General features: G+C 38.7%; 1 protein-coding gene across 1 annotated transcript; it reads left to right on the top strand.

The window, feature by feature from the left end:
- LOC106526151 (neuronal migration protein doublecortin) lies at positions 1–24,164 on the top strand. The gene is made up of 7 exons (XM_014020658.1): positions 1–281; positions 4,691–5,117; positions 8,503–8,843; positions 17,481–17,583; positions 18,912–18,998; positions 21,165–21,256; positions 21,343–24,164. Exons 2-7 carry the CDS (start codon positions 4,754–4,756, stop codon positions 21,397–21,399), a joined length of 1,044 nt encoding a protein of 347 aa, XP_013876112.1. The 5' UTR covers positions 1–281; positions 4,691–4,753; the 3' UTR covers positions 21,400–24,164.
- The last annotated feature ends 3,289 nt before the right edge of the window (positions 24,165–27,453 follow it).

Genomic DNA, 27,453 nt, shown 5'->3' with positions numbered 1-27,453 from the left:
ATGTGCTTCCATACTTCTTGATGCCTCCGCTCACCCTGACCTGAGCCCCTCCCACCTCCTGGACTCGCACCTTTTCTCCCCCCACAGAGGGGGGCGTGTCGACGGCTCTTTAGGACCCAGTGGCTCCTGACAGGCAGGCAGGCAGGCAGGCAGCGGCTGGCTGGGCTCTGAAGCAGGCTGAAGCAGACAAAGGCAGTAGAGAGAGAGGAGAGGAGAGAGACGGCGTGCGGCTGATCCTGCAGCATCGACTCGCACTCACTTCCACTCCCCCTCACGCGCAGGTGAGTCTCACTCTTTTTTTTTTACCCTCTCTGCTCAGATTATGACTTTATGTCATTGTGTTTTACCGGCGAGTAAGCTGATGGGGTCTTGTTAAGTGTCTGGATGCGGGTCACTTGTTGGTTTCTTATAATTATTTTTGGTTTTGTTAGATTTTTAAAAGCAGGTGGGTTTGAGAGCACACCCCAACCCCTCCCCCTTTTTTTCTTTGCCTCACCCATCCTCAGCCATGTGGCTCCTCTAATCAGAAATAAGAGGAGGAACTTTTTAAAAATTAAATCTGAGTGTTTTAAATCTGTTGCATTGTTGGATGTGATGAATGATGAAGATTACAGAAGAGGCAGAATGTGCTGGTTAGAAGTGTGTGAGTGTGTGTGTGGTCATTGAAGTGTTGTGTGGGAGGCTCAGACAGGAACACAGAACCAGCCAAATATATCAGTGACACCATGCAGTGTTACTGCAGTGCTGCCTAATGGCCAGTCTGGAATAAATKTGTGTCAGTGTCTGCAGGTTATTTTTTATAAGAGCATCAATCAGTTACTTAAAGAAAAAAAAAAACAGGAGGCTAAATTGTGTGTTTGTAAATGTAGGTATAAGCTGAATTATGAGGCTGCACTTGCTGAACCTGAGCTGAAGTGAGCCGGCTGCAGCAGCAGTGATGGTGATGTCACTCTGAAGCCAGGCTCCCAGTTTGAGACAATGGACTGTCCTAGTTGATGCTTCCACTGGGGAAGGGTCACTGGTCGAGCTGCCTATTAGTGCGGCAGATGRGCCTGAAACCTGGCCTTTGTCAGCTGAGGAGCATCCCTTCCTCACAAGTCCCACCCCTGTGGCCAGAAAACACCCCAGTCAGCAGCTTCAGCCATGAGGTCCTACATGAGTGGAGCCACATGGGTGGGCAGTGACTGCATTTGTCCTTGTTTTTCTCTGAGGTTGTCTGTGTGCTTTTTAAATGGGTTATTTAGGACCTTTTAATGAGGGGGACAATGATGGATTATCGACATCAATGTCTTTTTATTGATTTAAGTCCGTTTAATGTGTTAAACTGAACCAGAAAAAAAAGAAATGCTTTTTTAAAAAATATATCTTGAATAATTTTTATAGGACCAAAAGGAGACAAGTTGAAAGAATTTTGAAGAACAATCGTTTTTAAGGTTTTTTTTGTCCAAAAGTTGTCAAAAATTGGGAAATTTAAAGTTTTGAAAATAAAAAAAGTTAAAATTTTTACTTTTTTCTTCCACCCAAATAATGATTCCATATATTCAAAGTAGAGAGACAAATTATTGGTAACTGACTTTAATCAACCAAATTTAACACTTTTAAAGCTCAGTATAGGTCATGTCTGTGCATAATAAAAAAGGAAAATGAAGCTGCAGCTGCTATTGTAGAATTTATTTCTGAGTGAAAATGCTTTTCTATCAGTATTTTTAAGTTTCTTTTAAGGGATATTAAATACACAGTTAAGTATTTCAGTCATTAGCTGTCCTGATTTCTAAAGATCTGCATCGACCATAGGAGGAAAAAAACAACCTCTCATCAATCGACTAGCTTTCATACATCGAGAAACTTAACTATAAAACAAAAAATAAAATCCACATTATTTTTTTATTTTATTTCAATGCAGTTCTTTAGGTATAGGTTTGGAGGAATGTTGAACAGTTTAATAACTCTGAGGAAAGCATAATGTTACTGGTTGGGTTTATTTTTTAGGGTCATCAAGATAGAAAATGTGACTTAAAGACACTAAATATGGAGAATGTTTCCTCAGATTTTACCAGAACCCTGTGATGTTAGGATATAATGCAGGAAGTTAGCTGTGCAAAGATTAAAACACTCTCTTGTTAAATTATTTTTTGAAGGATTCTTAATAAAAAAAAAGTGGTTAAATCAATGGAGCAGAGCATTGATCTTTGCACAGCTGAACTCCTCTTTAATGGGATGGGTGTGGATGTGCTCACAGGTTGTGGTCAACAGGTTGGAGTTACTTGGTTTCAYATCCTCCTCCCCAGACAGATTATTGGTTCATTTATTGAAGAGCAGCAGCATTTGCATCAAAGAAAGAAAGAACAGACTTTTGATTCAGATTTTGATACATTGAGGGGATGTTCAGAGAAAATTAATTTATTGCAACATTTTTGATCTCAAATATGTCACACTGTCCTGAGATCCCAGTGAATGTATTGTGACACCCAGTGGATTTATTTTGCATGTTTTATAAGCAAATTAATGACACACCGATAATTAAGAATTTGAGTTTGCCTATAAATAAAAGAAACTTTTTATCTGCATCATTTTGCTGAATGAAAATAAAGTCACAATGTAGTAAAGAGTTTTGAGGCTGTGCAGATGGAGTCATGCAAACAACTTGTTTTTTTAGTCTCTGTTTGACTTTGTTTTCAGTCACAGCTTTTTTTTTAATTTAAGCTCCTGAATTGCTATTTGTTTAGAGTTAGGAAAAATGACATGACATGTCTTTTTTTTACATTTATTTAAATTTTGTTTATAGTTTTAAAAACCCTGCTCTTCCACAAAAAAAGTATATCATACATAATTCTGGTACAAAAATAAATATCCAACAGTTATTTTATACTTAAAAAAAACATGACAAATCCACAACTTGTTGAAATAAAAATGATCATAAAATATTCATGTATGTTTTGAGATGCAGTGAAAACATGCTGTCTTCAAATACTAAATGTATCCCCTTCAAATAAGGAAAGGGTATCTAAAGTGTGTGTTTTACTTGTAGTAATATGAAGGATTGACTCTGTCACTTTATACCATTATTATCATCTTCTGAGATTTTACAAAAATTCATTGAAATATAACAGTTATCTTAAGCTTAGGTCTTTTTTTRTTTCCAGAAGCGTCTGATGAGACAGCTGTTAACAGGTGTGTGTAGGTGGATGCATCAGACACAGACATGACATTCTGATTTTACATTTGTTTGTATTCACTAATACTTTAACCATTTCCTGATGATTGTATCAAAAGCTTTGCCTTTGGAAAAACTCAATTGCCTATCTAATCTGTGAGGTGTCATTTTTATAAGCTTGAAGTTAAACTGACTGAGCTTGTAACATGTAACAACACCTATTTTAAAATGTTTGTGTATTGTCATTTAAATGGTTTATATAGCAGACATTTATTTAATGTGTAAAGTGAGGCATGACAGCTGCAGTTACAGGCTCAGGAAAATGCATGCTTCTATCTGGTAGTTGTCCTGTGTGGCAGGGGCGAAGCCAAGAGGGTCCGTAAATGTTTGGCCACCCCAACCTCCAGCAAAATTTTGACTTATTTATTTTTACACAGAATGTTCATTTCAATACATTTCTCAAATATGTAATTTGTGTGATGTAATTCTACATGATAGTGTGTTAGAAAATGAGAGTATGAATAAGAAACTCAATTAGATCCTCAGCAAATTGTCATAAGGGGGAAAAATATCATTTTCTGGGCCACCCCTCACCAGAGGTCTCAGTCTGGCTTCCCCTATAAAAACTGTCTCTTCTACTGCCAGGTAGTCTGCCATATTTGGTCTTTCAGAGGTCTATGGTAACTAAGTGCATTTACTTCATTAAGGTACTAAGTAAACTTTTTTTTAAGGATTTGTAATTTGACAGTTTTTTATTGTAACTTTTACTTTTATTTTGTAACATTTAAAACCTAAAAATGATACTTTTAAGTCTGTACCTTTTTTATTATTATTTTTAGTTCAACACCTAATTACAAATTTAAATATGACCTAAAAGTACTTTTACTTTCCTGATTATTGTGAGCAGTTTTTATGAGTATTTTAGTTCTTTTGCTGTTAGGTGAAATTCATTTTTACCAGTCATTTTCTCTTGAGGTATTTTTTACTTAGTCATTTCTTTCACACTCTTTATATACCTCTGATCTTTCATGATGCAGCAAATGTTTTCAGCTGATGAAAACTTCAGGTCATTCCCACACTTATGACTGCATATTTTTATTAGCTGCAGTGATTTAKATTTTTCCTGGAAGACTTTAGTGAGATGAGGACATATGTATTTTCAGCACTGATTGTACCATCTGGACAAGTTGCTCCTTTTATTGGCACCAGTGATGCTTCTGACCATTGTATGGGTGTCTGATACATGATCTACTGGTTTATGAAATAAAAATTAAAGGTTTTGTGGYTACAGAGCAGTTTGTTCATTTTAGAAAAGGAATGTATTTGGATCAAATGCTTCTTTTTCTTGAAAGCTCTTTAATCTATATTAGTGTAACTCTTGTACAATAATGTAGTTTAAATAGCAAAAAGTTGGTTTCTACTCAATATTTGGAGGGAAGTAACAAAAAAAAGTAATTTTAATATTTTTGGGGTAAACAACACTTTGACATCTGCTGTTTAATAGAATCWTATTGATGATGTTCATTCTTCTTCCAGACTCTCCAGAACAGTTCCCCCCCACATCACGCCATTCTCAAACTCCATCCCTGCCAAGCCATCATGGAGCCAGACTTCGGACATTTTGACGAAAGAGACAAGACGTCCCGCACCCCGCGGGGCGGCCGCATGAACGGACTTCCCAGCCCCACCCACAGCGCCCACTGCAGCTTCTACCGCACACGCACCCTGCAGGCCTTGACCAACGAGAAGAAAGCCAAAAAAGTGCGCTTCTACCGGAACGGGGACCGGTACTTCAAGGGCATCGTGTACGCTGTGGCCAATGACCGGTTTCGCACTTTCGACGCTCTTCTGGCGGACCTCACGCGCTCGCTCTCTGACCACATCAACCTGCCTCAGGGTGTCCGCTTCATCTTCACCATCGATGGGTCACAGAGGATCTCAACCTTGGAGGAGCTGGAGGAAGGTGAGGAAAGAGAAAATTTGAGTTCATTTGAAAGGATTTTGTTGCTCACATCATACTCACCTTTCTAACAGCCTAATTTCTACTTTAAGTGACTGAAATACACTTCAGAAGTAAAGACACCAGTTTTTCTCATCAGAAAGGATTTTAGGCATGGACATTCAGTGCTGTACCCTCAGATATTTTCAGTCATGGAGATGCAGGTGTCAAAATGCAACTCTTGGTCTCTAAAATGTATTATTATTACTAAACTGAAGAGCGTTCAAGAACTTTGTCTATTTTAGGAGAAAATGTTTCACACAAAAGGCTTTTGAACACGTTTGTTAGAAATTGAGAACACTTGCAAATGTTCCCTAACATGTTGGAGGCTCTGAAATGCCCTTCATCAACTGGTCACCAATTGCAACACAGCTCTAAGTTTTAGGATAATAGTCTTATCTATTTATTACCTTGCACTGTTTTGGTAGTGACATCATAATTATAGTTTATTCTCATGAATTTTGCTTACTCTAATGCAAAGGAATGATATTAATCAAAAGCTAAGCCAATATGGCCCTGTCCACTGAAAGAGAAATGACTGTTAATGGTTGTGTTTTATCATTAGAATTTAATTCTGCTGCCTAACAAAACAGACTTGTTATTCTGCAGACAGTTAATATAGCGTTAGGGTTGGGGCATTTTAGGAGTTCCAAACATTGAAATAACTCCCTGTTTAGGTGTAGAAAATCAAACCTCAACTTAAAAAAAAACAGTGATATCATWGCCAGAACTCTAATCTAACCCTTGACCTGAGGGCATCCTCGTCTTCTGCTGCTTTTACATGTACCATGGAAGCTCTATGCACATGTTCCATGCCTTGTTTCCTGATTTTGGTGTATCGTCACAGTGCCACATACAGGCCTGGCATAGCTACTGCAGTGTTTTGCATCAAGTTTGGTATTTCTGTGTGATTGAGACATTTCTACAAATTGTTCTGTTTACAAAGCTAGTCCTAGAAATAACAACATTCTTTTTTTTATTATATTATTAATCTACAATATATTTTATAAAAAGAACATTTTTAGTTGAACGATTTCTTGATCAATTGACTGACTCTGAGACCATCACASTCTTTAAATACTGGCTGGTTTAAATAAAATTGCAGAGACCTCATTTCTGAAGTGAAGAGGTTTATGGAAGAGTTTGTAGATTAATTGCAGCTTAATTGATCTGAAATGTGGCGATTATCTGTATCTGCCTGAGCTGTACAGGAAAGGTAGGTGTGTGTGTGTGTATGTGTGTTCTGGTGGCAGTCTTTTTATTCTTCCTCCTGTAAGATATAATTAATTGCTCAATCTCCTCTGCAGAGCAGTTTGGATCTTTTTAGTCTCTGCAGTAATTTCCCCTCATTTGGGTTAATCATTGCTGTCTGGATGCCAGTTTTGGGGAATKTTTTTTAAATTCATTGTTGTGCCCTGGCTGCGCTTTGACTTTTTACCTCAGACTCGAGACCAGCCCAACTAACAATAAAAACACAAACAAGCAGCTGAAAAAATATGGAAGTTTTGATAAAACACCTTATGAAAAACTTCTTTTCCCCCATTACCATTCATTGCAAATGGTTTAGACTTGTTTAAAAGAAAAGGATCATGAATGGGTAGAGACCATTTAGTTGCCCATGTGTCCTCATTGGTCTGTTAGCAAAATATCTGAAGAACAATTGTATGGATTTTAATGAAACTTTCACGAGGTAATCCCTGATGTACATCCACAACTGGACATTTGGAATTAACCCAATGCAAGATGGCTACCACAGCAAACCAACCTTAGCAAACACAAAAGTAAATACAGATTACATTTTAATAATCTAATAGTAAATCAAATTTACAGATATTTGGCTACAATTTGTTCTGTTAGTAGCTAATCGTCATCCTCAATATAYACTCTGAGCTCTAATGGATTGTTCATGATCTTTAAGACTTTTGGCATGAGCAAGGTGGAGTGAAAACATGCATTCCTCAAGAATAGCTTCACGACAATGTTCAGTATCCAAATGAATAAAGCCGTCATTCTTAGAGCAGACTGCACACTAAATATTTGTACGCAAATCCTTTAAAGCTGATGGCTGCTTGCTTTAAACTGACTAAAGGTTTGACAGGCGGTGATTTGTCTATGCTGTGGTCGACTGCTCTTACTGTCAGTCTTTGCTGGAAGGCAGGAATTATGGAGTTAATATCCACTCTGTGGTCTCTTGGGACCATCTTTACTCCTGCCAATCCCTTTTAAACACATAAACCTGAACAGACTGTAATGTTTACACTTTTATGGTCTAATTCACTGAAATAGTTGATGAAATAGTTTATTGTGTAGAAAGGCTTGTTGGCCAAAGTCAGCGAAACATCTAAGGGTTGTTCATCCTATTGTCTGAGATGGACAAACCTTAAAGGATCTGGAAGGTTACGCCTCTCAAAACTAGGAAAACCGTTGTGTAACTCTGTATTGGTTAACTTTTTTCACTTTCTATRGCTAAACCCAAACACCCTAAGTTAGTTTACGGGCACTAATGTCAAAGGTCAGATCTCAAAGCTGTTAACTGGTTAGTTTATGAACAGAAACAACGTTGTTTAATTCAAAACACAGCATTTTATTCATCTCTACTACTGTTGTAGTCATTGTCAGTTTTTATTTGGTGCCAAAATCTGGTTACAACAAGGAGTGATTTGATTGCCTTATAAATTACAGATTTCCTGCAATCATAGGTTTCATTTTTAGTCAGTCAATTTGCTTAAAGGGTCTAAAACAAAGTGTTCATCCTGCAGCAGCAGACCTTTTGATCCTGCATAATGATCCTTTCAGGAAATGGGAGTTTGTGACAGGAAACAGTTTATTTATTTATTTATTTTTTAAATCCCGTATCTGAATTCATCACTGCAATCTTCTGTAATGCCCCTCAAAAATGACCAGTTGAGACCCAACACTGATTTTAACCCAAGGGAAGCAGGAGGGTTCAATATGGCAAATTGTTGACTCATGAGTCCAGAATTCATGTGTTTAAATAWGAGTAGGGTCACTAAAATAGAGAATAAACAAAAATTAAGGTCATTCTGGGACCGTATGTAAAACACGCCAGTCTGTGGTCAGGATGGAGCATAAACAGCCAGGCATCATTAAAGGGGAAAAAATGCAAAATCACAATTTTAAACAAAACTTTAATATCAGATTTATGTGACTAAATCAAATTATTTGAAATTTTAAAAGAGATGGGTAAAAATAATAAATGGATATTTGAATTAAAGGATGTATAGTAGTTGTAGTTGCTGATGGTTTTCATATACAGGTTTTCTTATCTCAGATGTTAATTTTGCTAATTTTCAATGAACTGACCCCGTTTGTTGTTTTACCTCCTCAGGGGAAAGCTACGTTTGTGCCTCGGAGAACTTTTACAAGAAAGTCGACTACACAAAGAACGTGAACCCCAACTGGTCTGTGAACGTGAAGGCCTCGGCCAGCCAGAGGAACTTGCAGTCCTTGGCCTCCAAGKCTGCCAACGAGCCCCGGGAGTGCAAAGACTTTGTCCGGCCCAAGCTCGTCACAGTGATGCGCAGCGGCGTGAAGCCGCGCAAAGCCGTCCGCGTCCTGCTCAACAAGAAGACGGCGCACTCCTTCGAGCAGGTGCTSACCGACATCACGGAGGCCATCAAGCTGGAGAGCGGCGTTGTCAAACGAATTTACACGCTCGATGGCAAGCAGGTAAGACCCACCGTTGGTTGCTGCTCAGCTTTCAGGAGAAACGGGGGATTGTGTTAGCTGCTGTAAATCAGAATTCACTGGAACACGGGAGGTAATAATCAATGTTTGTTTCAGTTTGTGAGTGCCCTTTGACACGGGAATGAACAGAAAAGAGGTGCCATTATAGAGCTTGTAACCAAAGCTGCACAAAAGGAAAGTTTGTGGTCAGGACTGAGGATAGCTGTCCTTTCATTCAGGTTCATTTAGCCGTACATAGACATGTATCATAAAGATAAAAAGAAACCACCAATAGATAAAATGATTCAGCCCTAATGTTGACTCTGGTTCATGAGAACCACCTTTGTATGCAGCACTTCTCATTGTGAGCAGTCTTTATTCTGACTTTTGGTTTGGGGTGATGTTTGCTCCTAGTTTGTGGTTGAGGACATTGTTGTCCTCACCAGCCTTTGTAGCAGAGTTCAGTTTGAGTGTMTGTCATCTAAATGTTTCAAAGTCCTGGGAGGTTCCGTCTTTGCATTGCAGCTGTGAATAAGGCCGAGCCCTGCATTGTTACATTTCTTTAAAAAGGCACAAGCTGATCATGTATACGTGTGAGAAATCAGAGGAAATTTAAATGAACTTTAACGCCAGTAAGTCAACTTAAACAGGAAGTGAGTGACTAAAGTCAGGTTGGCTAAAAGTATAGTGTGAAGCATGTGCATTAGACTGAAGTCAGGTAAAAACTTAACTTTTGCTTTTAACTTCCTTAAATCCAATTCCTGATTTCTGTCAATCCTTGAGACGATCTGTCCCATTTGAGATGATGCATTAGTTGACTTGTTGTTGAAAGGTTKCAAGACGTCAATTTATTTTGTAAATCAGCCTTAAAGGAGACATACTGTATGATGCTTTTAAATCCTTTCTCACATTTAAATCATTCAGCTGCAGTCTATATAAAATGGAACTGCAATGCTTTGGTCTGAATTCCTCCTTATCATAACTCCACAAGCCTCTGTTCTGAGTSTCTCAGATCAACTCATTTTGAGGCTGTCTCTTTAAATCCGAACAAGGCACTTCACATCCTGCTCCCCTCCAGCTTCCAGAGYGATTTATTCTAGTTTGATAGAGGGGTTTATATAGCTGCGCAGCAACTTTTTAATTACAAATTAATTAAAAGCTGTCAGCCAGAGAAGACTTGTTCATCTAACCTTACATGTTGGAGCCAGAGTCTGACCCAGAGCCAGGGGAGAATGTAGACAACACAGTTGTAGTTAGTAAACCCAGATCTTATTTGGCAGTTCTGTTGCAAATAATTTAATGTAGTTGTTCAGAAAACATCATAAGATGGAGAAAACTGAACAAGTTGAAAAATAAGACCCAGATAGGATATAAAGATATCTACGCAGCACTGGGAGAAACTAAACCCAACTTTTCTGCACCTCTAGACTCGTAAGTCCACAACAAAATGTATTTAAATGGCTAAAAAAGTGGATTTTCACATATGTCCCATTTTTTTAAATATCCCTCTGGTTGGGAGTAAAACATGCCAAAGTTGTAGTTCTGGGTGTTTTTCTATAGAGTAGGAGGGTTTTGACTGAAATTATGTCCTTTGCATCTAAATACAGGTAAGAAGTTCAGCTTTTTGTCTCTACAGTTTTTAAATGTGACCYCTGGGATTGACTGGATGTTCTCTAGAACTAGCATTTTATCCAGAACAAGTATTTTCTTTGATCTACTTGTTCACATAATCTCCTGTGGTGAGTTTAGGGATGAGCACATAGATGTTTCTCTTTTAGCTGTTCTCAGGATTTGAACCCGCATCCTCAGGATTAAGATCCGTTAGGTTGTCTGTTTTTTATTTGACCTCAGTTTTTAAGGTCATGATCTTGTCTGGGAGGAAATATRGAGGTTGAATCAGACTTTAAAGCTCTCTCCCAGGAGTCGTTCTTAGAGGTTGTAATCACCTTAGGTCACATGATCGCCCCCTCGTCTCGCAGCCGTGTGCAGAAACGTGAGAAATGGGGTGCAGGTTCGTTGCGGCACCTTTTGTTTGCAGCGGCATGCTGCAGCTGCCTCAGCCTGTGGTTGGAGGCACAGAAGAGAAGCAGAATTGATGCTCGCCCCTCCCTGACTCCCGAACCTCCTCCTCCTTCCTCCCCGCTCCACTGCGATCGCTGCTGCTGCTGGTTGCTGGTTGCTAGGAGACCACATCCCAGGCACAAAGAGAGCCCAGCTGGTGTGGACCGGTCCRTCACAAACCACATCCTGCAGTGGGTGGAAGAGCTTACCATCAATGCAAGCCTTTAATGTTAAAAAAAAACATGTCATGTTTGTTACCAGGATAAATTCCCTCAATCAAGGTAAAACATTTTAGACTTTTTGTAGGTTTAAAAGCATTAATTTTGATCAGACTTAAGAGACACGCTGAGGAAAGTGCTTATCTAGATTTATAAAATGGCCACTCATCATCCTCTTTTTATCCATCCCTCCTTTCTCTGCTGGTGTTCTGAACCAAATCRTCTCCATTTTCCTCAAATGCCGGTGCGCTTCAGTTTAGTCAGGGAAGGGTGGGGCCACGAATCAGGCTTTTCTTTTTTACAAGCCTTTTTTCCCCACTGATGGGGAGTAATTATTCCCAGAGTCTATATAAAAAAAGTGCCAAATCTGCTGTTTTTGACTCTAAAGGCTACTTACCTAATTGCTGGAAGCCATTTTGTATTCATTGCTCATTGATGGGGGTGTCTGCAGGGAAGCTTATCTTGTTCTCATGAATGGCGCTTTTAAAATGGTTTTCATCTAATAGATCTAATGAAATGTGTCAAACCTGCGTGATGTGCTGAACCGAACAAAGCCTAATGGATTTGCAGATAACTCCGAAAAGCTGTGGGACAGAACCACACAGGAAATAAACTGGATGAAATCCTTCAGGTTGTTTCTGATCTAAGTTAATGTGGCTGCAAATTTTTCACTAAAAAGGAGACTTTTTAATGTCTTAACATGCAAGCATTAACAAGCAAGAAAAGCCTGCTTTGCTCTGTTATCAGGGCTTTTGCAGTCTGCCTGCTCCTCAGCGAGCTGCAGACGAGGTTGTCATGGCAATAAGCTCCGCTGTGATGGATTCAGTTTGTGACAATGACTGTAATACGCTGAGTGGGCTCTTTGCACAGTCTTACCTGCCCTGCCCCCTTATCTGTCAAGAACCCACTGCTTTCTTTCCGTCACACACACACTGACAGTGTTGGAGCAGAGGCTGATCTGGCTCACAGGGGTGTGGTCCATGTGATGAAGCATCGGACTTAGACATGGCAGCCGGGGTCTGAATCAGCCAGATTTCCTGCTTGGAAGACCACATCAACAAGTGAGCGCGAGCTGGGGGAGAGAGGAAGAGGAGGCACAGATTATTAGGACGAAGGCCACATCAGTCAGCCAGATGGAAGGCCTGTCTCTTTAGCGTTGGAGTCTGCTGGTGGTAGGGGGTAGTTAAAGCAGCACCAGCTGCTCACCATGACTGTGCAGATTTTACTCCCAAATTGTCTCATCTGTGCTCCAAATGCACCTGGGGCACCTTACCCCCCCCCCCCCCACACACACACACACACACTGCTGCTGCTGCTATTCAGAGGTCAGAGACGGGTCAGGTGAGCAACTGATGGAGCAAAACAAAAATCAGAGATACTTAAAGTTCATTTTAATTTAACATTCCTTGGAAATTAATATGCTGCCAGTTGACAGAGTTGTAAACTAAGATATTATGTTGTAAAATGACTTTTAAAGCCATTTTGAAACTAACATATGATTTGCAATATCTCACAGGAACTCTGTTCTGACTTTCTCTCAACTACTACCACACTACAGCTTTTAGCTCAGCGTCAGTAAAGTTCAGCCTTTCTCCATGGATTGGTTCTGGCAGCCGTCTTAAATTAAYTTTACTCCAAAGCAGTGTTGTATAAATTACCTCAAAGTGATACTTGAGTAAAAGTACAAGTATCTTATCATAAAAATACTTTGGTAAAAGTTAGTCTTCTCTAAAAATATTACTTGAGTAAAAGTCTTAAAGTATCTGATATTTTTTGTACTTAAGTATCAAAAGTAAATTTCTGACACAAAATCTACTTAAGTATTAAAAGTACTGAGTAAAAGTGAGCAGTTATATTTTCCAAAATGACTTTTATTGGGAGGAGACTTCTTCAAAAATATTGTTTTCTAACAGCGTACAGCTGTGATGGGTTGTGTACAAGATAATATGGTGTCAGAATGGTTTATATTTATACTTCTCATCAAACCACAATTAAATTCACTCTGTCCAGGAGACACTTTATCAGGATAGTTTTTTTAAAGTAATAACAACTTGGAATAAAATAGGAGTAACGACTTTTTACTTCTTACCTTTTTTAAAAATGTAGTGAGTAGAAAGTACAGAAAATTGTGTAAAAATGTAATGAGTAAAAGTAAAAAGTATGCTGAAATATAATTACTCAAGTAAAGTACAGATAACCAAAATTTCTACTTAAGTACAGTAACAAAGTATTTGTACTTAGTTACTTTACAACTCTGCTCCAAAGGTTGGATATTCAGTCAAAATTACTTTATAAAAGGTTTGATTTTAAATCTGTTAGTGGTTCATGAGATATTTTGCTAACAGACAAACAGGGTTATTGTGTTCTGCACAAAGTACGTGTGAGGTTGATACTCGGCTACTACCACACCAAACTTTAGCTGAATTTGTATAAAATTCAGTCGCAGCTATTTTTCGTTTGCAAAGATTACTATTTTGAATTGGATTGACTCAAAAAGTTAATTAATTGAAGATATTCGTTCAAGGATGCCCCCCACAAATTTTCTCATCCTAGATCTTTGGTCCTGAATTTCTTCTCGTAATCTTTAAGATGAAGGCACATATTTTTTATTCAKCTCTTTCTCATATCTGTAAAAACTCTCATGTTTGAAGAAATATTCCTCTCAGATATTGATTTGGATCTGTGGGTGTTTATTTTTCCCACAAATGTACTGCGTAAAGCCATCTTTTTCTCGACCTTTTTGTCTTTTTCTAGTTTCTTTCAATGCAGCTCAGGCTCCAAAATGCATCATTTTTAGTCGAGCCTCCCTGCTTCACCTCAGGTTTTATTTAAAAACGCTTTATTCTCAGATTTGTACCATCTCCAGACCTGTAGCCTGTAAAATATCAGATGCAAAGCATAAAACAAATATTGAATATCCTCTTTTTAAATGTATTAAATTTAGAGAAAGGAAGATGCAGAACTGCCTTTGGTTTCTATCAGATTATGAACGTATAAACCAGTTATATTCAGATGAACAATTTGCTGACTCATTGAAACATTCGAACATCAATCAAATGCTGACTCACTTAACTTCTAAGTTTATTGATGTCTCTCTACATTAACAKGAGATGCATTTCTGTCCATAAAATGAATCATTAGTTTCTGTTTATGTTGAAATTCAAACCAGCTGTCTGTAAAAACAAAAGCTGAAGACTTGCTGTAATTCTAAAATACAGTAGTTGTGGCATTTCATATTTCCCACCATTATATTCTATCTCTATTTACATATTTTTGGAGAAAAGCAGACATTTATTCTGTGATGTATGTTGAATAATTTCTAGGGTTGGACTGCTCTAATGTGTGCTCATATGTGCTCATTACTGCTGATTACAGTAAGAACACACCTCTGTTTGATGAAAGTCTGTATAATTCACATCTTGTTTTTGGATCACTGTTGCTGGTGGTGTTTTTTTATGGGGTCATGTGGTCCTGACAGCTGGTGAGGCACAGATTAAGGGTGGGCTTGGTGGCACAGAGCCAGTTTTCTGTAAAACCCCTCAGACCCCTGCGTTTGTTTAACAAATGGATACCTTACCCCTAATGTCTGCATTGCCCATGTAATAAAGCTACTTATTAACCATCCACCCATTTTCTTTGCCCACTTCTCGGGRAACTGGTTCTATCTCCAGCAGTCACTGTGCGAGACGTGGGGTACATCTTGTCACAGTTCATCACTGGGACATACAGAGACAACCAAGACAAACCATTCACACTCTCACCCACGCAGTTTGGTTAACCTTACATGCATGTTTTTGGTGTTGAAGGACATTGGTGTATGCAGAGAAACATGCACTCCACCCAGAAACTCCCTGGAACTCTCTCACTGACAGGTGACKGCTGTAATTACTGCTTTTGATCAGGTTTAGGTTGTCCACCCTGWCTGATTTGGGTGCCCACAACACTTGTGAAGTCAACCCAATTCAAGAAGACTATCAACCTCAGCAAACAAAAATGACTATGGCTCTGACAGTTTTTCAGGTATTRCGCTAATATTTGGTTTGGCAGCAGCTGGGCCATCCTAAACATACAGAAGACTTGGGCATGCAAGACCACAGACCTTGAAATGAACCTTTGGATACCTAACCTCCTGGCCAGATGCTATAATCTGTTGAAGTCTGATGCTSAAATGCTTTGAAGGTTTTTCTTTACGTTGTTTTTTTTTTTTTAGTTGCATAGGGAAGATTTGGATTTGAACCAACGCAGATGTTCAGTCGTGTTCCAACCCTTTTGTTTTGATGTTTTTGTAGGATTCCCTCTTATTTGTGAGATTAGAGAGAGTATTAGACAAACTCCTCTGTGTGAGACAATCAGAATCCTAATTTTGAGTAGAGATTTGGTTAATTAGGATTAGGGCAGCAGTCTGTTAGACAAACACACAATCCTTTAAATCAGATTAGATCTTAAAGCTATTAAACACGACTGTCTTATCCTGTTYGTTTCATCCCAGCTCATTTCTGTCTCCTTTCCTCCAGCTCTGCAGGGAAGGAGGCTTTTTTTAATGCTTCCGTCCTATGAATATCAGCCTCCCTTGTTGCCACACAACAGATAATCTTAAAGTGGTAGCATGTATCTAATCTAATAATGAAAGCACAAAGTAACCCAAGAGTGCAGCAAGAGAATTGGCCTTGGCAGGTGGGGAAAAACAATTGGTGTTTGATCCYTGGAGTCAAAACATGTCTGTACCTCCTCAGAGATCTGACCGTCCGGTCTGTATCGGGGGAGTTTTGCGGGTTCTGCGTACAGCTGTTAGGATGCCACGCCAACAAGTCACCACCGCACACTTTTAGCTTGTCTAGCAGGATCGAGATTCATCACGGCAGCTGGTGGGGTGGAGTGTTCTCAAATTATCAGCAGCAGCTCATAGTTTGGATGCGCATCACAAAGGGGACCGTGGTGCATCTCGACCACCCTGGCCCACATCCAAACGCAGGCCGAGGACCTCGAGCTCAGCTGAGGGCTTCAGTTACATCAGGAAAGCAATAAAGAGGAGTTTATAACTTCATGAGAGAAAGCTGAATTTCATCAGTTTTTAAAAGGCAAGCAGGAAATCTGACTTGAGATGCTCAATAAAGAATAAAGCTGCTTTTGGACTGAATGGTTTTAACAGGCGTGTCGGGTTTTATAATGGAGACTGGAGGAGGAGGTGTGTCCCAAAGACATCTGTCCACTAAGTAGCCATATTGTTTCGGCAGCTGCTGAGTGAATAGATTCAGGAAGGAAGTCAAGTCATTTCAACATTACAGTAAAGGTGTAGCTTTATCTGCTTTTGTTCAGGCGCTTTGTACTTTTTTTCTCTTTGTTTTGTTCCTTGAGTCAGGAGTAGCTAAAGGCATGTGAGCAAGTAAAGTACAATAACCTGCTGAAAAATGAAGCTTCAGTGGGCAAGCCTTTTGGTTCATGAATTCCTGCACACAAACAGATGTTTCTGTATSGGTTTTAATGAAGAAATGCAAAATCCACTTGAATTTTGTTGTGTACTTTGAGTCTGTAGAAGTGCAGACGTTTTCTTTTTATTTGGTCCCTCCTGATGCTGTGTAGATATCTTTATGTTCTGTTCAGGTCATAATTTTCAACCCGTTCAGTTTTCTCTATTTTCTATTTTTTAACTGTAACGTCACAGTATTTGCTGTGGAACAACAAAAAAAGGTCAGTTTGCCAATTTTGCAAATCTGTGGTTCTGCAGATTTGTTGTCTTCATTCTCCTCTGGGTCAGACTCTAGCTCCAACATGTAAGGCTGGATGGACAAGTCTTCTCTTGWTGATGTCCAAAAGTTTCTGCGCCACTAGGTAAAATCTCTGCTATAGACTACGAAAATGGTCGCACTGCGTGGCGCGAACAATAGGAGTGAGACCTGGAGAGGGGGCGAGGTGTRAAGTGTCTCGTTTGGATTTAAAGAGACAGCACCAAAACGAGTTGCTCTGACCTACCTCAGAACAGGGGGTTGAGGAGTTACAGTCAGGAGGAATTCAGACCAAAAGCATTCCAGTTCCACTTTTCCAAAWCCCAAGTGAATGAATTAGTTTAAGTGTGAAAGATTTACATGCAAATCCCCTTTTTAAGTGATTAGTTTCTGAATTTGAAAAGATTTTGAATGATTAGAATGAAATTACCTCCCACAAAACACATTTAGCTGTAAATAATAACCTGCATTACTTTAAAAAATACAGTGTGAATGTTTAATGCTAAAAGATTGTCGCCAATTATTAAAAAAAAAAAGCTAAACCGTAGCTGAAAATGGCACAAAGAGCACATTTGCTGAAATARGCAGGTGCTGATGTGAGTTTCAAACCTTGAATATTTTGTGCTCTGCCTTCCTAGGTGACCTGCCTCCAAGATTTCTTTGGCGATGATGATGTCTTCATTGCATGCGGACCAGAAAAATTTCGCTACGCACAGGATGACTTCTCACTGGATGAGAATGGTGAGTGTTCRTGGAATCGTGCAAGATTTAACAAGCTCAGCTTCTTGATAGCTGCTATGCAGATCCCAGAGTTGGTATAAATTTCTCCGTAATAAATACGGTAAGCCAAATGTTGTAACCGAGTAAAAATACTGCTTTTCTCACAGCTTGCACATTATCTTACAAAGCCAGGTGAGAAGGGGAAAATGACCTTTGCGTGCAGGAGGCTGGCAAAGAAGCTGAGAGACGGAGGTAAAGAAGTGTTATCAGCAGCTGGCAGCAGGGACAGAAAGAGRCTGAAGTCGAAAAGCCATTAATCTGTCCGGTGACAGGTTTAGGCCAACTGATCTGCTGCTGCTGATACTGCTGAGAAATCAAGGAGAGAAAATGTAAAAAGGAAAAAAAAATGTCCTCGAAACAGCATGCAGGGTTTTTAATCTAACGTCTGCACGTCTCCTCCACCCTTCCACTGACTTTATAATGATCCGTGTCCTTTTCCCGGTCTGCACACTCCCCTGTGGACCCGAGCTAAATTGTTTCATTTAGTCTCTTACCGCGGGGCTGATGCCAGCTGAAATGACTGAGAGTCCCAAGCATCAGTCGGCCTCAGTGGAGCTGGGGAGCGAGGATTGTCTGGAAATGCATCACATGGACATTATATTGGGTCAGCTGAGGACCGACAGCACTCATCAATCTGGATAGGCAAACAAGTCCCAACCCTCCTCACAAAGATGGCAATTTTTTGTAGTGAAAACCTAAAATAAGCGCATAATAAGATGTATTCCTTTGTTCCCAGTTTTCCATCCTCTCTTGTCTTTTTATACTTGGGTAGGGGGAAGAGCCCACGTGCACCTGCAGCTCAGAAACCTTGCAGGATTCTACCAGACTCCAGGCTATCTCTGAGAGGACTGGCCTTGCCTGTCTGCCCAGAAAGGTCCAGCGTTGGCACACTTAAAAAAAAACAAAAGCAGATGAATTTACATCTGTATCCAGTAGTGTGTGAAGGTTAAGAGAGAGAAGATGGATGTGGTGCGATCCCAGGAGACAGAAGGAYGACAGATACTATGATTAGCATCAAAGGGTGGGAGAGAGGAGGGGGAGGGAAGAGAGCCTGACAGTACAAACAGAAGGGGAGATGCAGAAGGGAGGAGCAGTAGTGTCTGGAGTCTGTCTACTTGTATTAATACAGTGACCCAGAATTGACAATCAGAGACGGAGGGAAAAAAAAAATCTGCTTTTTGATCATCCGAACTGGGCCTCGCAACAAAATGCGAACACACGCCGTCGTGTTTTTCTGTTTAAAGAAAAGTGTTGTGATGGTTTTCTCTCCTCACTGCCTCTGTCCACAGAATGCAGGCTGATGAAAGGTGCTAAAGCCCAGCGCGGGTCGGTGAAGAGTCCCGGTCCGATCAAACGCAGCAAATCTCCTGAGTCGAGTGAGTAACTCAAAAACAAGCTCCTGACGCTGACCACGCCTTGTTAGGAAGCAAAATAATATAAAAAAAAAACATTAAATATGACTGAGAAGCAACTCACCTTTGACCTTTAACTTGTCGGGGGGATGGGAGTGGATCAATAATGTATGTTAGATTTACATCCAATGAGAAATGCTTTGAGCTGATTCCTTTCTGACACGTTTGACATCTCATGTCTGCTAGATTTTATTCACCATCTAAACAGGATTGTTTCAGAGCAACAATCCAAGGTTCAGTGTGTCGATGTTGTAGCTGCTCTTTCAAAAAGGGCAGAGGAAAAAAGCATGAATAAATCATGAAAAGTAAACAAAGACCACAGGAACATCTCTCAGCTGTTTGTCAGTTTGCGTTTAATAAGAAAACACGAGGCGGTGGAGCCACTGGGCCTCAGCTGCTGGCTAATGCTTTGGTTTTTGTCAACATTTATAACAAACAGTTCAGTAAGTGATTTTTATTTATGTATTTTTAGTTTAACACTATGAGTGAATGCACAGATATTTATAAAACTTTCTATTAAGAACTGATTTCAAATCAAGACACTGGACACAACAGGGCCATCGGTCTGTCCTGCTGATTCACATTAAATGTAAATTAAGAGATTTTTTAAAAAGTGGTAGTTTTGAAGTGATCTTCTGTGGAAAGGTTAACTCTGTAGCTATTTAAACAAAGAAAAGTTGGTATTTTCCTCCAAACTGGGTTGTCTCCAACAGGTAAGATATTCATAATCTTTCCACCAAACACCAATTCAAAAGATCTGAACATGAAACTAAAAGAAAAAAGTCCTCTTTAACTGCTCAGTTCATTTCTGTGCACAAAATCCCAGGGCAACTTAAGATGACCAGTTCAGTGGTCTGCTGCTCCTCTTATTTATTCTTAAATATTTTCTGATCACCTGGTTTTTAAGGTAGCAGATGGTCAGTCAACACGCAGAGAAGAYGGGGCTTTAAGTCGCTCTGTGGAACCCAACGGGTCAGGGGGGAGGTGAGAGGTTAGAAAAGGCATATTGGTCACATGCGTTAACCTTTTTACTTCTCTGTTGAACAAACGGAGAAATAATCAATTAAAATAAATTGAGATTGTATTTGTTTGACCAGTTTCTACATTGACCTGTCAATTTAAATGTCAAAACACGACATGATCTGTAAAATGGTCTTCATAAACAATATGCAAGTATTGCTCTTACTCAATAAATAATATATATTATATCTAAAACAGTGAAAATGATTTTGACACACCTGTTCTAAATGCCACAAAGGGCCACATGAGTTTCGTGTTTAAATTCAACTAAACAGAAAACATCACATTCCTTGTCTCATTACATCTAAGCAGTACTAACCACCCAGTTTATTTTAACCTTGAGGCTCTGGCAGCCAGGCCATGTAAAATGCTGTGGCGTGCCACATTTGGCCCGCAGGCCTCAAGTTTGACACGTATTTAAGTCAGCCAACCCCTAAAAAATTAAAATAATTTCAGTTATTTAGTACTTTTTATTATAACTTCACATTGAAAAAGTTCCATAAAAGACAAAAGTTTAGACATTTGGTTCCTCTGCAGCTGAGTGTTTACTCTCTAAAAAATGTTTTGACTTTTTGTTGAGTCTGTCAAACTTTAAGGATTCCAAATGCTTTGAGATTTGTCTGTTTTTAGGTGAGTTGTTCAGCTTTTAGTGGGTTGAAACGGCCTGTTTTTGCTTCTTTCATAAAGCAGTGTTTAAAGGAAGCCAGCAGAGTAACAGTGAAGCTTTATTCAACATTCGTTTGGCTTAAACTTAATGCCGGCCATCTGGTTTATAGTCTTCAAACCTTCTCTTTTTTTATCTCTAATAAACAAAACTGCTTTAAAGCACTCGACACACACAGYTACATCACCTCCCGCTGCTCCTAAACATAAACACAATGTTCCACACAGAGAGGGGAACCCTTAGCAACGAGGCAGGACGCAGAACGGGTGAATAAAATGTCACCTAACAAAACCGACGACTCATCGGCTTCGTGACGCGGCCGTGGCTCTGGACCCACTCTCTCCTGAGCAACACAAAGCTGWCTTCTGCACGCAGCCTAATCTGTACTCCCCTCTTAAACGCTCCTTCTCTTTGTCCTCTCTGAGTGCTCCCTTGCTCTCTTGCAGCCAACGGGACCGGCTCCAGCAGCCAGATCTCCACCCCGATGAAACATTCCCCCACCTCCACCCCGACCAGTCCAGGCCTAAACAAGCCGAAGGTACCGCTCTATTATTTTAAAAAAAAATCCTGTTTAATTTTCTCCAACTGCCTGCAGATTCATGGAGAACTGGTTTTGTTCCCCAGGATCTGGATCTGCCCTTATCTCTGGAAGACGAGGATTCTCTTGGTGAATCCATGTAGACGTTCCCTCCAGCAGTCAGCCTTCTTCAACCAGAAGAGTTTTTTTTTCTTACCTCTGCTGTTTTCCACCTTCACAGTGCCAGCTGTTGAAGAGAACCACTCTGTCTCTGTTTTTTTTTTTTTTAAGAAAAAAACCTTGGCCACCATTTGCTGCTTGAGAATAACAAACAGCTTTTTTGAAATTCTGTTTAGATCACATCTTTAACAATCAGCTCTAACATTCACCTTTATATTCAGGAGGATGGCCACGAACAGGAAGTTATTGTGTAAAGGAACCCCCTTCCCTTTGTTTGCACTTTGAATTTAATTTATCACGAGTTTCAAGCAGCAAATGGATATTTTTTGAGCAGTTTTAGACGATTTTGTATCACTTATTTGTGATGTTCCTTCACATCCTCTCTGTCTCTTCACTCAACAGCTTTGTTGTCAGGGGAAGTCTTTTGAAGCCAGATTTGAGTCTTTTTCAACCTGCTGTAAATACTGTGTACAGCCATCCACCACTACCCTTTCTGTCCATTGCTGTGCTTCCATAACATCACTGTCACCTACCATTTACTCCGCTTTCTACATGATACAGGGTATGGTCAAAATATAAGAAAACTCCAAATCCAAGCCTCCCAGTGAAGTGTAGGATGCAGCCCTTGGTTGCAGCAGTTTATAAATTCACACTTTTTAACCTCTTTAACTATGGATGTTTTTTAAATCCACCTATTGAAAATGACCGGCGTTCAAATAGACAAATCAAATTGAAGGAAATGATGCAGAGGCAAAGCACCCTACGTGTTTCTGGTGAGGTTTTCTTCTGTTTTGACCCTCTACATAAACATGGTTTACTTGTTCACAAACTGCAGTGCATGATGTTGAATTGTCATAAAATGTTTGTCATTAAAAAAACTAAAGAGGAAATAAAGGACCTAACAGTAAATAAGAACAACCAAAGGAAAAACCAATAAGTCCATTCTGTAACAAATCAAACATTAGGTTTGAAGGTTATATTGAGCGAGCAGCTCCCATTTACACCAGTTTATTGTTCCATATTTCTGAAAAGAAACAAGCTGAGGTGAGAAGTCTTGGAGCGATCGTTTACCAGTATCATTGTCCTTCAATGTTTTCTTCTTATTGAGCAAATGACAACTTGAGATGACAAATTTCAAAGCCGTGGTTAGAAGTTTCAAAACTCTTAAAAGGATCAAAAGCATGGTGAGAAGGGTCAAAGCCAAAGTCAGTTTTTGACAAAGGATTACATAAGAGACATTTGTCATTTTTATATTTAAAATCCCAGAGGAGGCACACATGGCGTTCATTGCATGTCACATTTACAGTCAACAGATTTAATCATCTTTATCCAAACACGTCTGTGTGGAATCATCCAGAGCACGACCTTCTGGAGTGGTTAAATAGAACTGGACGACTTCTCTGGTTACCCGCCTCAWRTAAAAGCCTGAGGAAGTCGTCGTCGTCCATGATTTCTGTTTAACTACAACGGATTATCAGCTGTTTCAAACATYTGTGGGATTTCTCCTCTTTTTGCATGGCTCTGCATAGATCAGCGATACGAGAGGGCGATGAAAGCATATTTGTCTATGTGTGAGTTTTAAATTTTTATATAAAAAATATTAATTTATAATGAAAGGTACTTGGATTGCTTTTTTTTCCCCAGTCATCACGACTCATCGTGTGACTAAAGTGAAATCTTTTGAAGGGAGCTTACTCGGATTTTTTAAATTTTTTTTTTAGGGAATCAAGCCTGAGAAATGTCAGATATGGGGTGATTCTGAAGCACAAAGCAGGGATCCACTAATGCATCGCAGCAACAGCTATATCACTGTCAAAATGTCCCAACTTTTTCAACGTGTAACCACAGTTTCTGATTATAAAATGCTGCAACATGTAGCATCTTTTTAAATGAAGAGCTATGCATTTTGGATTCAAGAGTGGTTGAATGTTTCTTTTCTGTAGGTATGGCCTTTTGTAAACCCAGCAGTTTGTTTAGAACGGAGCCTCCATTAAAACTTTCATATCTTTGTGATGAATGGTCTGTCTGAAAGTTGTGTTTTTTTAGGAGTGATGCAAGCATCAGCTTGGGGGCGGGGGGGACTTTTGAGCTCAGCTACTTTAAAGCTGAGGACAAACCATTACAAACTACTTGGTGCTGTTAAGTCCACCTTTTACCTGCAGGGAGCGCTGTAACACCAGCACAACAGCTATTAATATCAGCAGCAGGGATGCCTCACTTTAGCCACCATTTTGTACAGAACAAAGAAATCACTTCTCTYTAATCACTATTCTAAAACCTTACATACTAATCCAGTGTTTTGTTTTGTTTTTTTTTACAGCTTTTTACATATAAAACAAAATGTTGGTTGTCGAGTAAACCAGTCTGCCACCATTAAAGATGGACAGTGTGATTCATCACCATCAATGGTGCCTTTTTTCCTTTTTTTTTAAATAACTGTCTTTTTGATAAATGAAAAGCGGTGTCAAAGGCTTGTTCTTTAACAGCTCTTTGTAATAACCTTTTTAATGTCTTAAACGAGAAGGCCTCTTAACACACTTTGTTTTGTAGAAACACAGGATGCTTTATGATGTACATACGCTCTTCCTGTTTTGCCTTTCTGATCGAATGAATGACTTTTTTTTTCCCCTCTACCTGAAATTTACAGTGTCCTTTTTAGTGGTATTTTGCAATGTTACTGTGGCTTGTTTCAGTGCTTCATTCAGTGTATTAACTGGTATCCTTTTGCAAATAAAGCGGTTGTATTTCACCCGTTTGATCCTGATTTTATTACATTAACCACCTAAACAACATCACATGATCTGTTTGATTCATATGTTTCACTTGTTGAAAGAGCAAAAAGAAAATGTGAGCCAGTGATATAATTAGCACAAAAAGTCTTATTATAGCAGGCATCTGATTGGCTGCACCTGCGTGTACCAGAAGCTCAAAACAAGCTGATTCGWCAAAACTTTCATGCGCACAACCCTCATACCCAGCTGYACTGCTCATCCCACAAATACAGTACATGTTCCTTACAAATGTGACTCATTTTAAAAGGGAAAATAAGACTTGCCAAAAGTATAAGGTTTATTAAGGATCATTGTAACAAAAAAACCATAAATATATTTTCTGATAAGTTTAAATTGTAAAAATTTTCTAAGCTGGTAAGAGGTTTTAATTTTGCCTCATTATGAACTTTATAGCCTAGTGTTGGGACTAATAACACATCAAATACCTTTTTATAGTAGATGTATTCTGTTTTCCTTTAAATGGGACCAGATTTACCTTTTAAATATAAAACTCAAAGGAGATAAAGTTATAAACTCTGAAGAATATCAACAACTCTAGTTTTAACAGACTTTTTCACAAATCAATGTTACAGCAGCATGAGTCGCCCCCTGCTGGTTTGATGGGATATCAGTTTAAGCTTTGGTTAGCATTGGTTTTAAATTTAGATCTGAAAGTTGTGTTCATATTTTTAAACAAAGACCCCCAGGACCAGTATCCTGCATATTTTAGTTGTTTTAGTCTGATTTCACTTTTCCAATCAGGTGAAATAGAGAAACACTGAAAACATGCAGGATTGTACACATGAGAACAAGTAGCAAAAAAAATAATAATAATAATAATAAAAATACATGTTGGATACTCATTCCTTTTAAAAAGTTTTTTTTATTTAATCCATAAATTAAAACCATTTAAATCCATTTAAGGTTTTTTGATGGTTTAATAGTTTTAAACATTTCTGACAATTTAATGACCATATCTGGGTTTTTATTTTTTTTACTTAAATTGCGGAATATAAAGCTTATATTATAACAATGTTTAATACTTCTTTGAATTCTAAAATTTTAGTTAACATGACATAAGAGGGTTTTTTTTTATCAGTGGTTAATTACGACCTGGTCATGGATAAAACAAAGACCCCAATCATCATACTCCCTCCACCATACTTCATACCGTTAGGTTTTAACCTTTAAAGTTAGGAAGCTGTGCCTAATTTTAACACATTTATGTTTAAAGRTTCAGCCTTTTCCTTATGAGTTCACATACTTTAATCTAAAATCCACTCTTTTTAATCTCCTCCCAGTTATCAGGATCAGCTCCTTTTATTTTTAAGCACATACACTGTGTTTTCAGCTTGAAGTGTGTACAGCGAAAACATAAATAAAATAGTTTTTGTTGATAAAGCAGTGTGAATCAGATGTGTGCTTAAGCTTTTTTCTGTGCTTAGAAAAATCTCCTCCTTACAGTTTAAAAAAAACTTTAGGTGATGAAGGAGATACAATTTTTTTTATATAAGGCAAACATTACAAAGACATTAGCAGTCATGGATGGGTTGTCCTGCCATCTGCTGGCCACATTCTGCAAATTCACATCAAGGAAAATAAAAGAAATGAGTCATCAAATCATAAACTGTAAAAAAAACCATGTCTTTTGGAAAATATTTAACTCACCCACAGACTATTGAACATCAGCTTTTGTTTCCAAGTTGAAAGTTCAAACCGTCAACTTTACAAGTTACAAGTTATTACTAACTAAAACTAGTTTGTTGGTCCAATAAATTAATACTAAACACAATAATAACTTGTTTGTTTTTATCAGCAATACTCAAAAGTTGATGTTTGCCCTCATGGTAGTGCTGAGTGTAGTCATTAGAGCTCATGAACACTTAATATATTTGTATATTTGGCTGAGTTGGGCTGTAAACTGGCAGAAGTTGCGCTGTGAGGCAATAAGATTCTAAAATAAATTTAAAAAACTTCTGACTAGTTTGGGTTTTGATATTAACGGTTTCTAGCTGGATCTGAAAAGGTGGTACACAAAAAGAATCAATGCAATGATGTCATATAATAAATAAGTTATAATGCAATGTACGATACCTTGTGATACAATAGAGTTTTATACAATGTAATATGTTACTATACATTGTGATACATTGTAAGGTGATATTTAATACTTTATACAAGTTTCTGTATGTTCTGATATAACACATTACAAAGCAGTGCAGTGCATTGTGATGCATTGCACTGCTTTGTGTTTCAATATGTGATCTGCTGTGTTGCGTTGTTATTTGATACATGTTACAGTGCAGTAAGTTGCATTGAAATATGTTATAAACTTAAACAATGACATAAATTGTGATACATTATGAACTGACTTGTTAAATATGTCATATATTAATGTTGTGATTTATTATATTAAAATGTGATATGTTACAGTACAATACAATATACATTAATGTTTCCTCAGGAACAGAATACAGTGATTCTATGCAAGATGAATGGACTGAGTTACACTTCCTCTTGTATTAATGTTTTGAATTTCTGTAAATTTAAAGGGCTGCTTTATGAATTGTGTCCCACACTAAAACAGATTCCTCAAAATCTGTTGTACACAAGCACAAAAACATCTTGATAAGTCTGGTGTACAGTTTTTTCTTTCAGAACAGCACACACTTTGTCTTTTGTTCAGGCACCTTGAACAAAGTCAACTTTAGATGTTTTATCAGGATCTTCAACATTTTATTGACATTCCATCACAGGGAAACTGTTATCCCAATGAAACTGTAAAGCCTTTTATCTTCCCAAATTTATTTTTAGCTATCTCCAGCCTGGTTTAACTGAACTACAGCGGATTAGTTTAGATAAAAACAGGCAGCTATCCCTTTAAAACTGAAATTAGCTTGAGAAGAATTTGTCAGTGTGAGGGAGTCAAAGTGCTCCTGTTCTCTGTAAGAGTTGAGCTCTAACAACTGAACGCACGCCAGATTGTTTGATTCCCACAACTCTCTGAGGATGTAGCTGATTAGGGACATTAATTCAGCAAGGCAGACCACTGGTGCAAAAATACTACAAAGACTGGGTTAACACAGACAGACAAGACTAAACTGTGAGCACATTTTATTGACAGAAGTTTCCCTCAATTTGGGGGCTTTGTTTAAGGAAAACAAAAAGAAGGAAGGACAGGTTTTGACTCGTTTCACCTCAGGGAAGAGGGGGGCTTAGTGTGAAACTGAAGGTGCTCAGTTTCAGCCGCCCACCTTTAACAGAAAA

The sequence above is a fragment of the Austrofundulus limnaeus genome, unplaced genomic scaffold (genome assembly GCF_001266775.1).
Source record: "Austrofundulus limnaeus strain Quisiro unplaced genomic scaffold, Austrofundulus_limnaeus-1.0 Scaffold261, whole genome shotgun sequence".
NCBI classification, from domain to species: domain Eukaryota; kingdom Metazoa; phylum Chordata; class Actinopteri; order Cyprinodontiformes; family Rivulidae; genus Austrofundulus; species Austrofundulus limnaeus.
The sequence above is the reverse complement of the archived record's forward strand: the minus strand, read 5'-3'. Positions and strand labels throughout refer to the sequence as shown.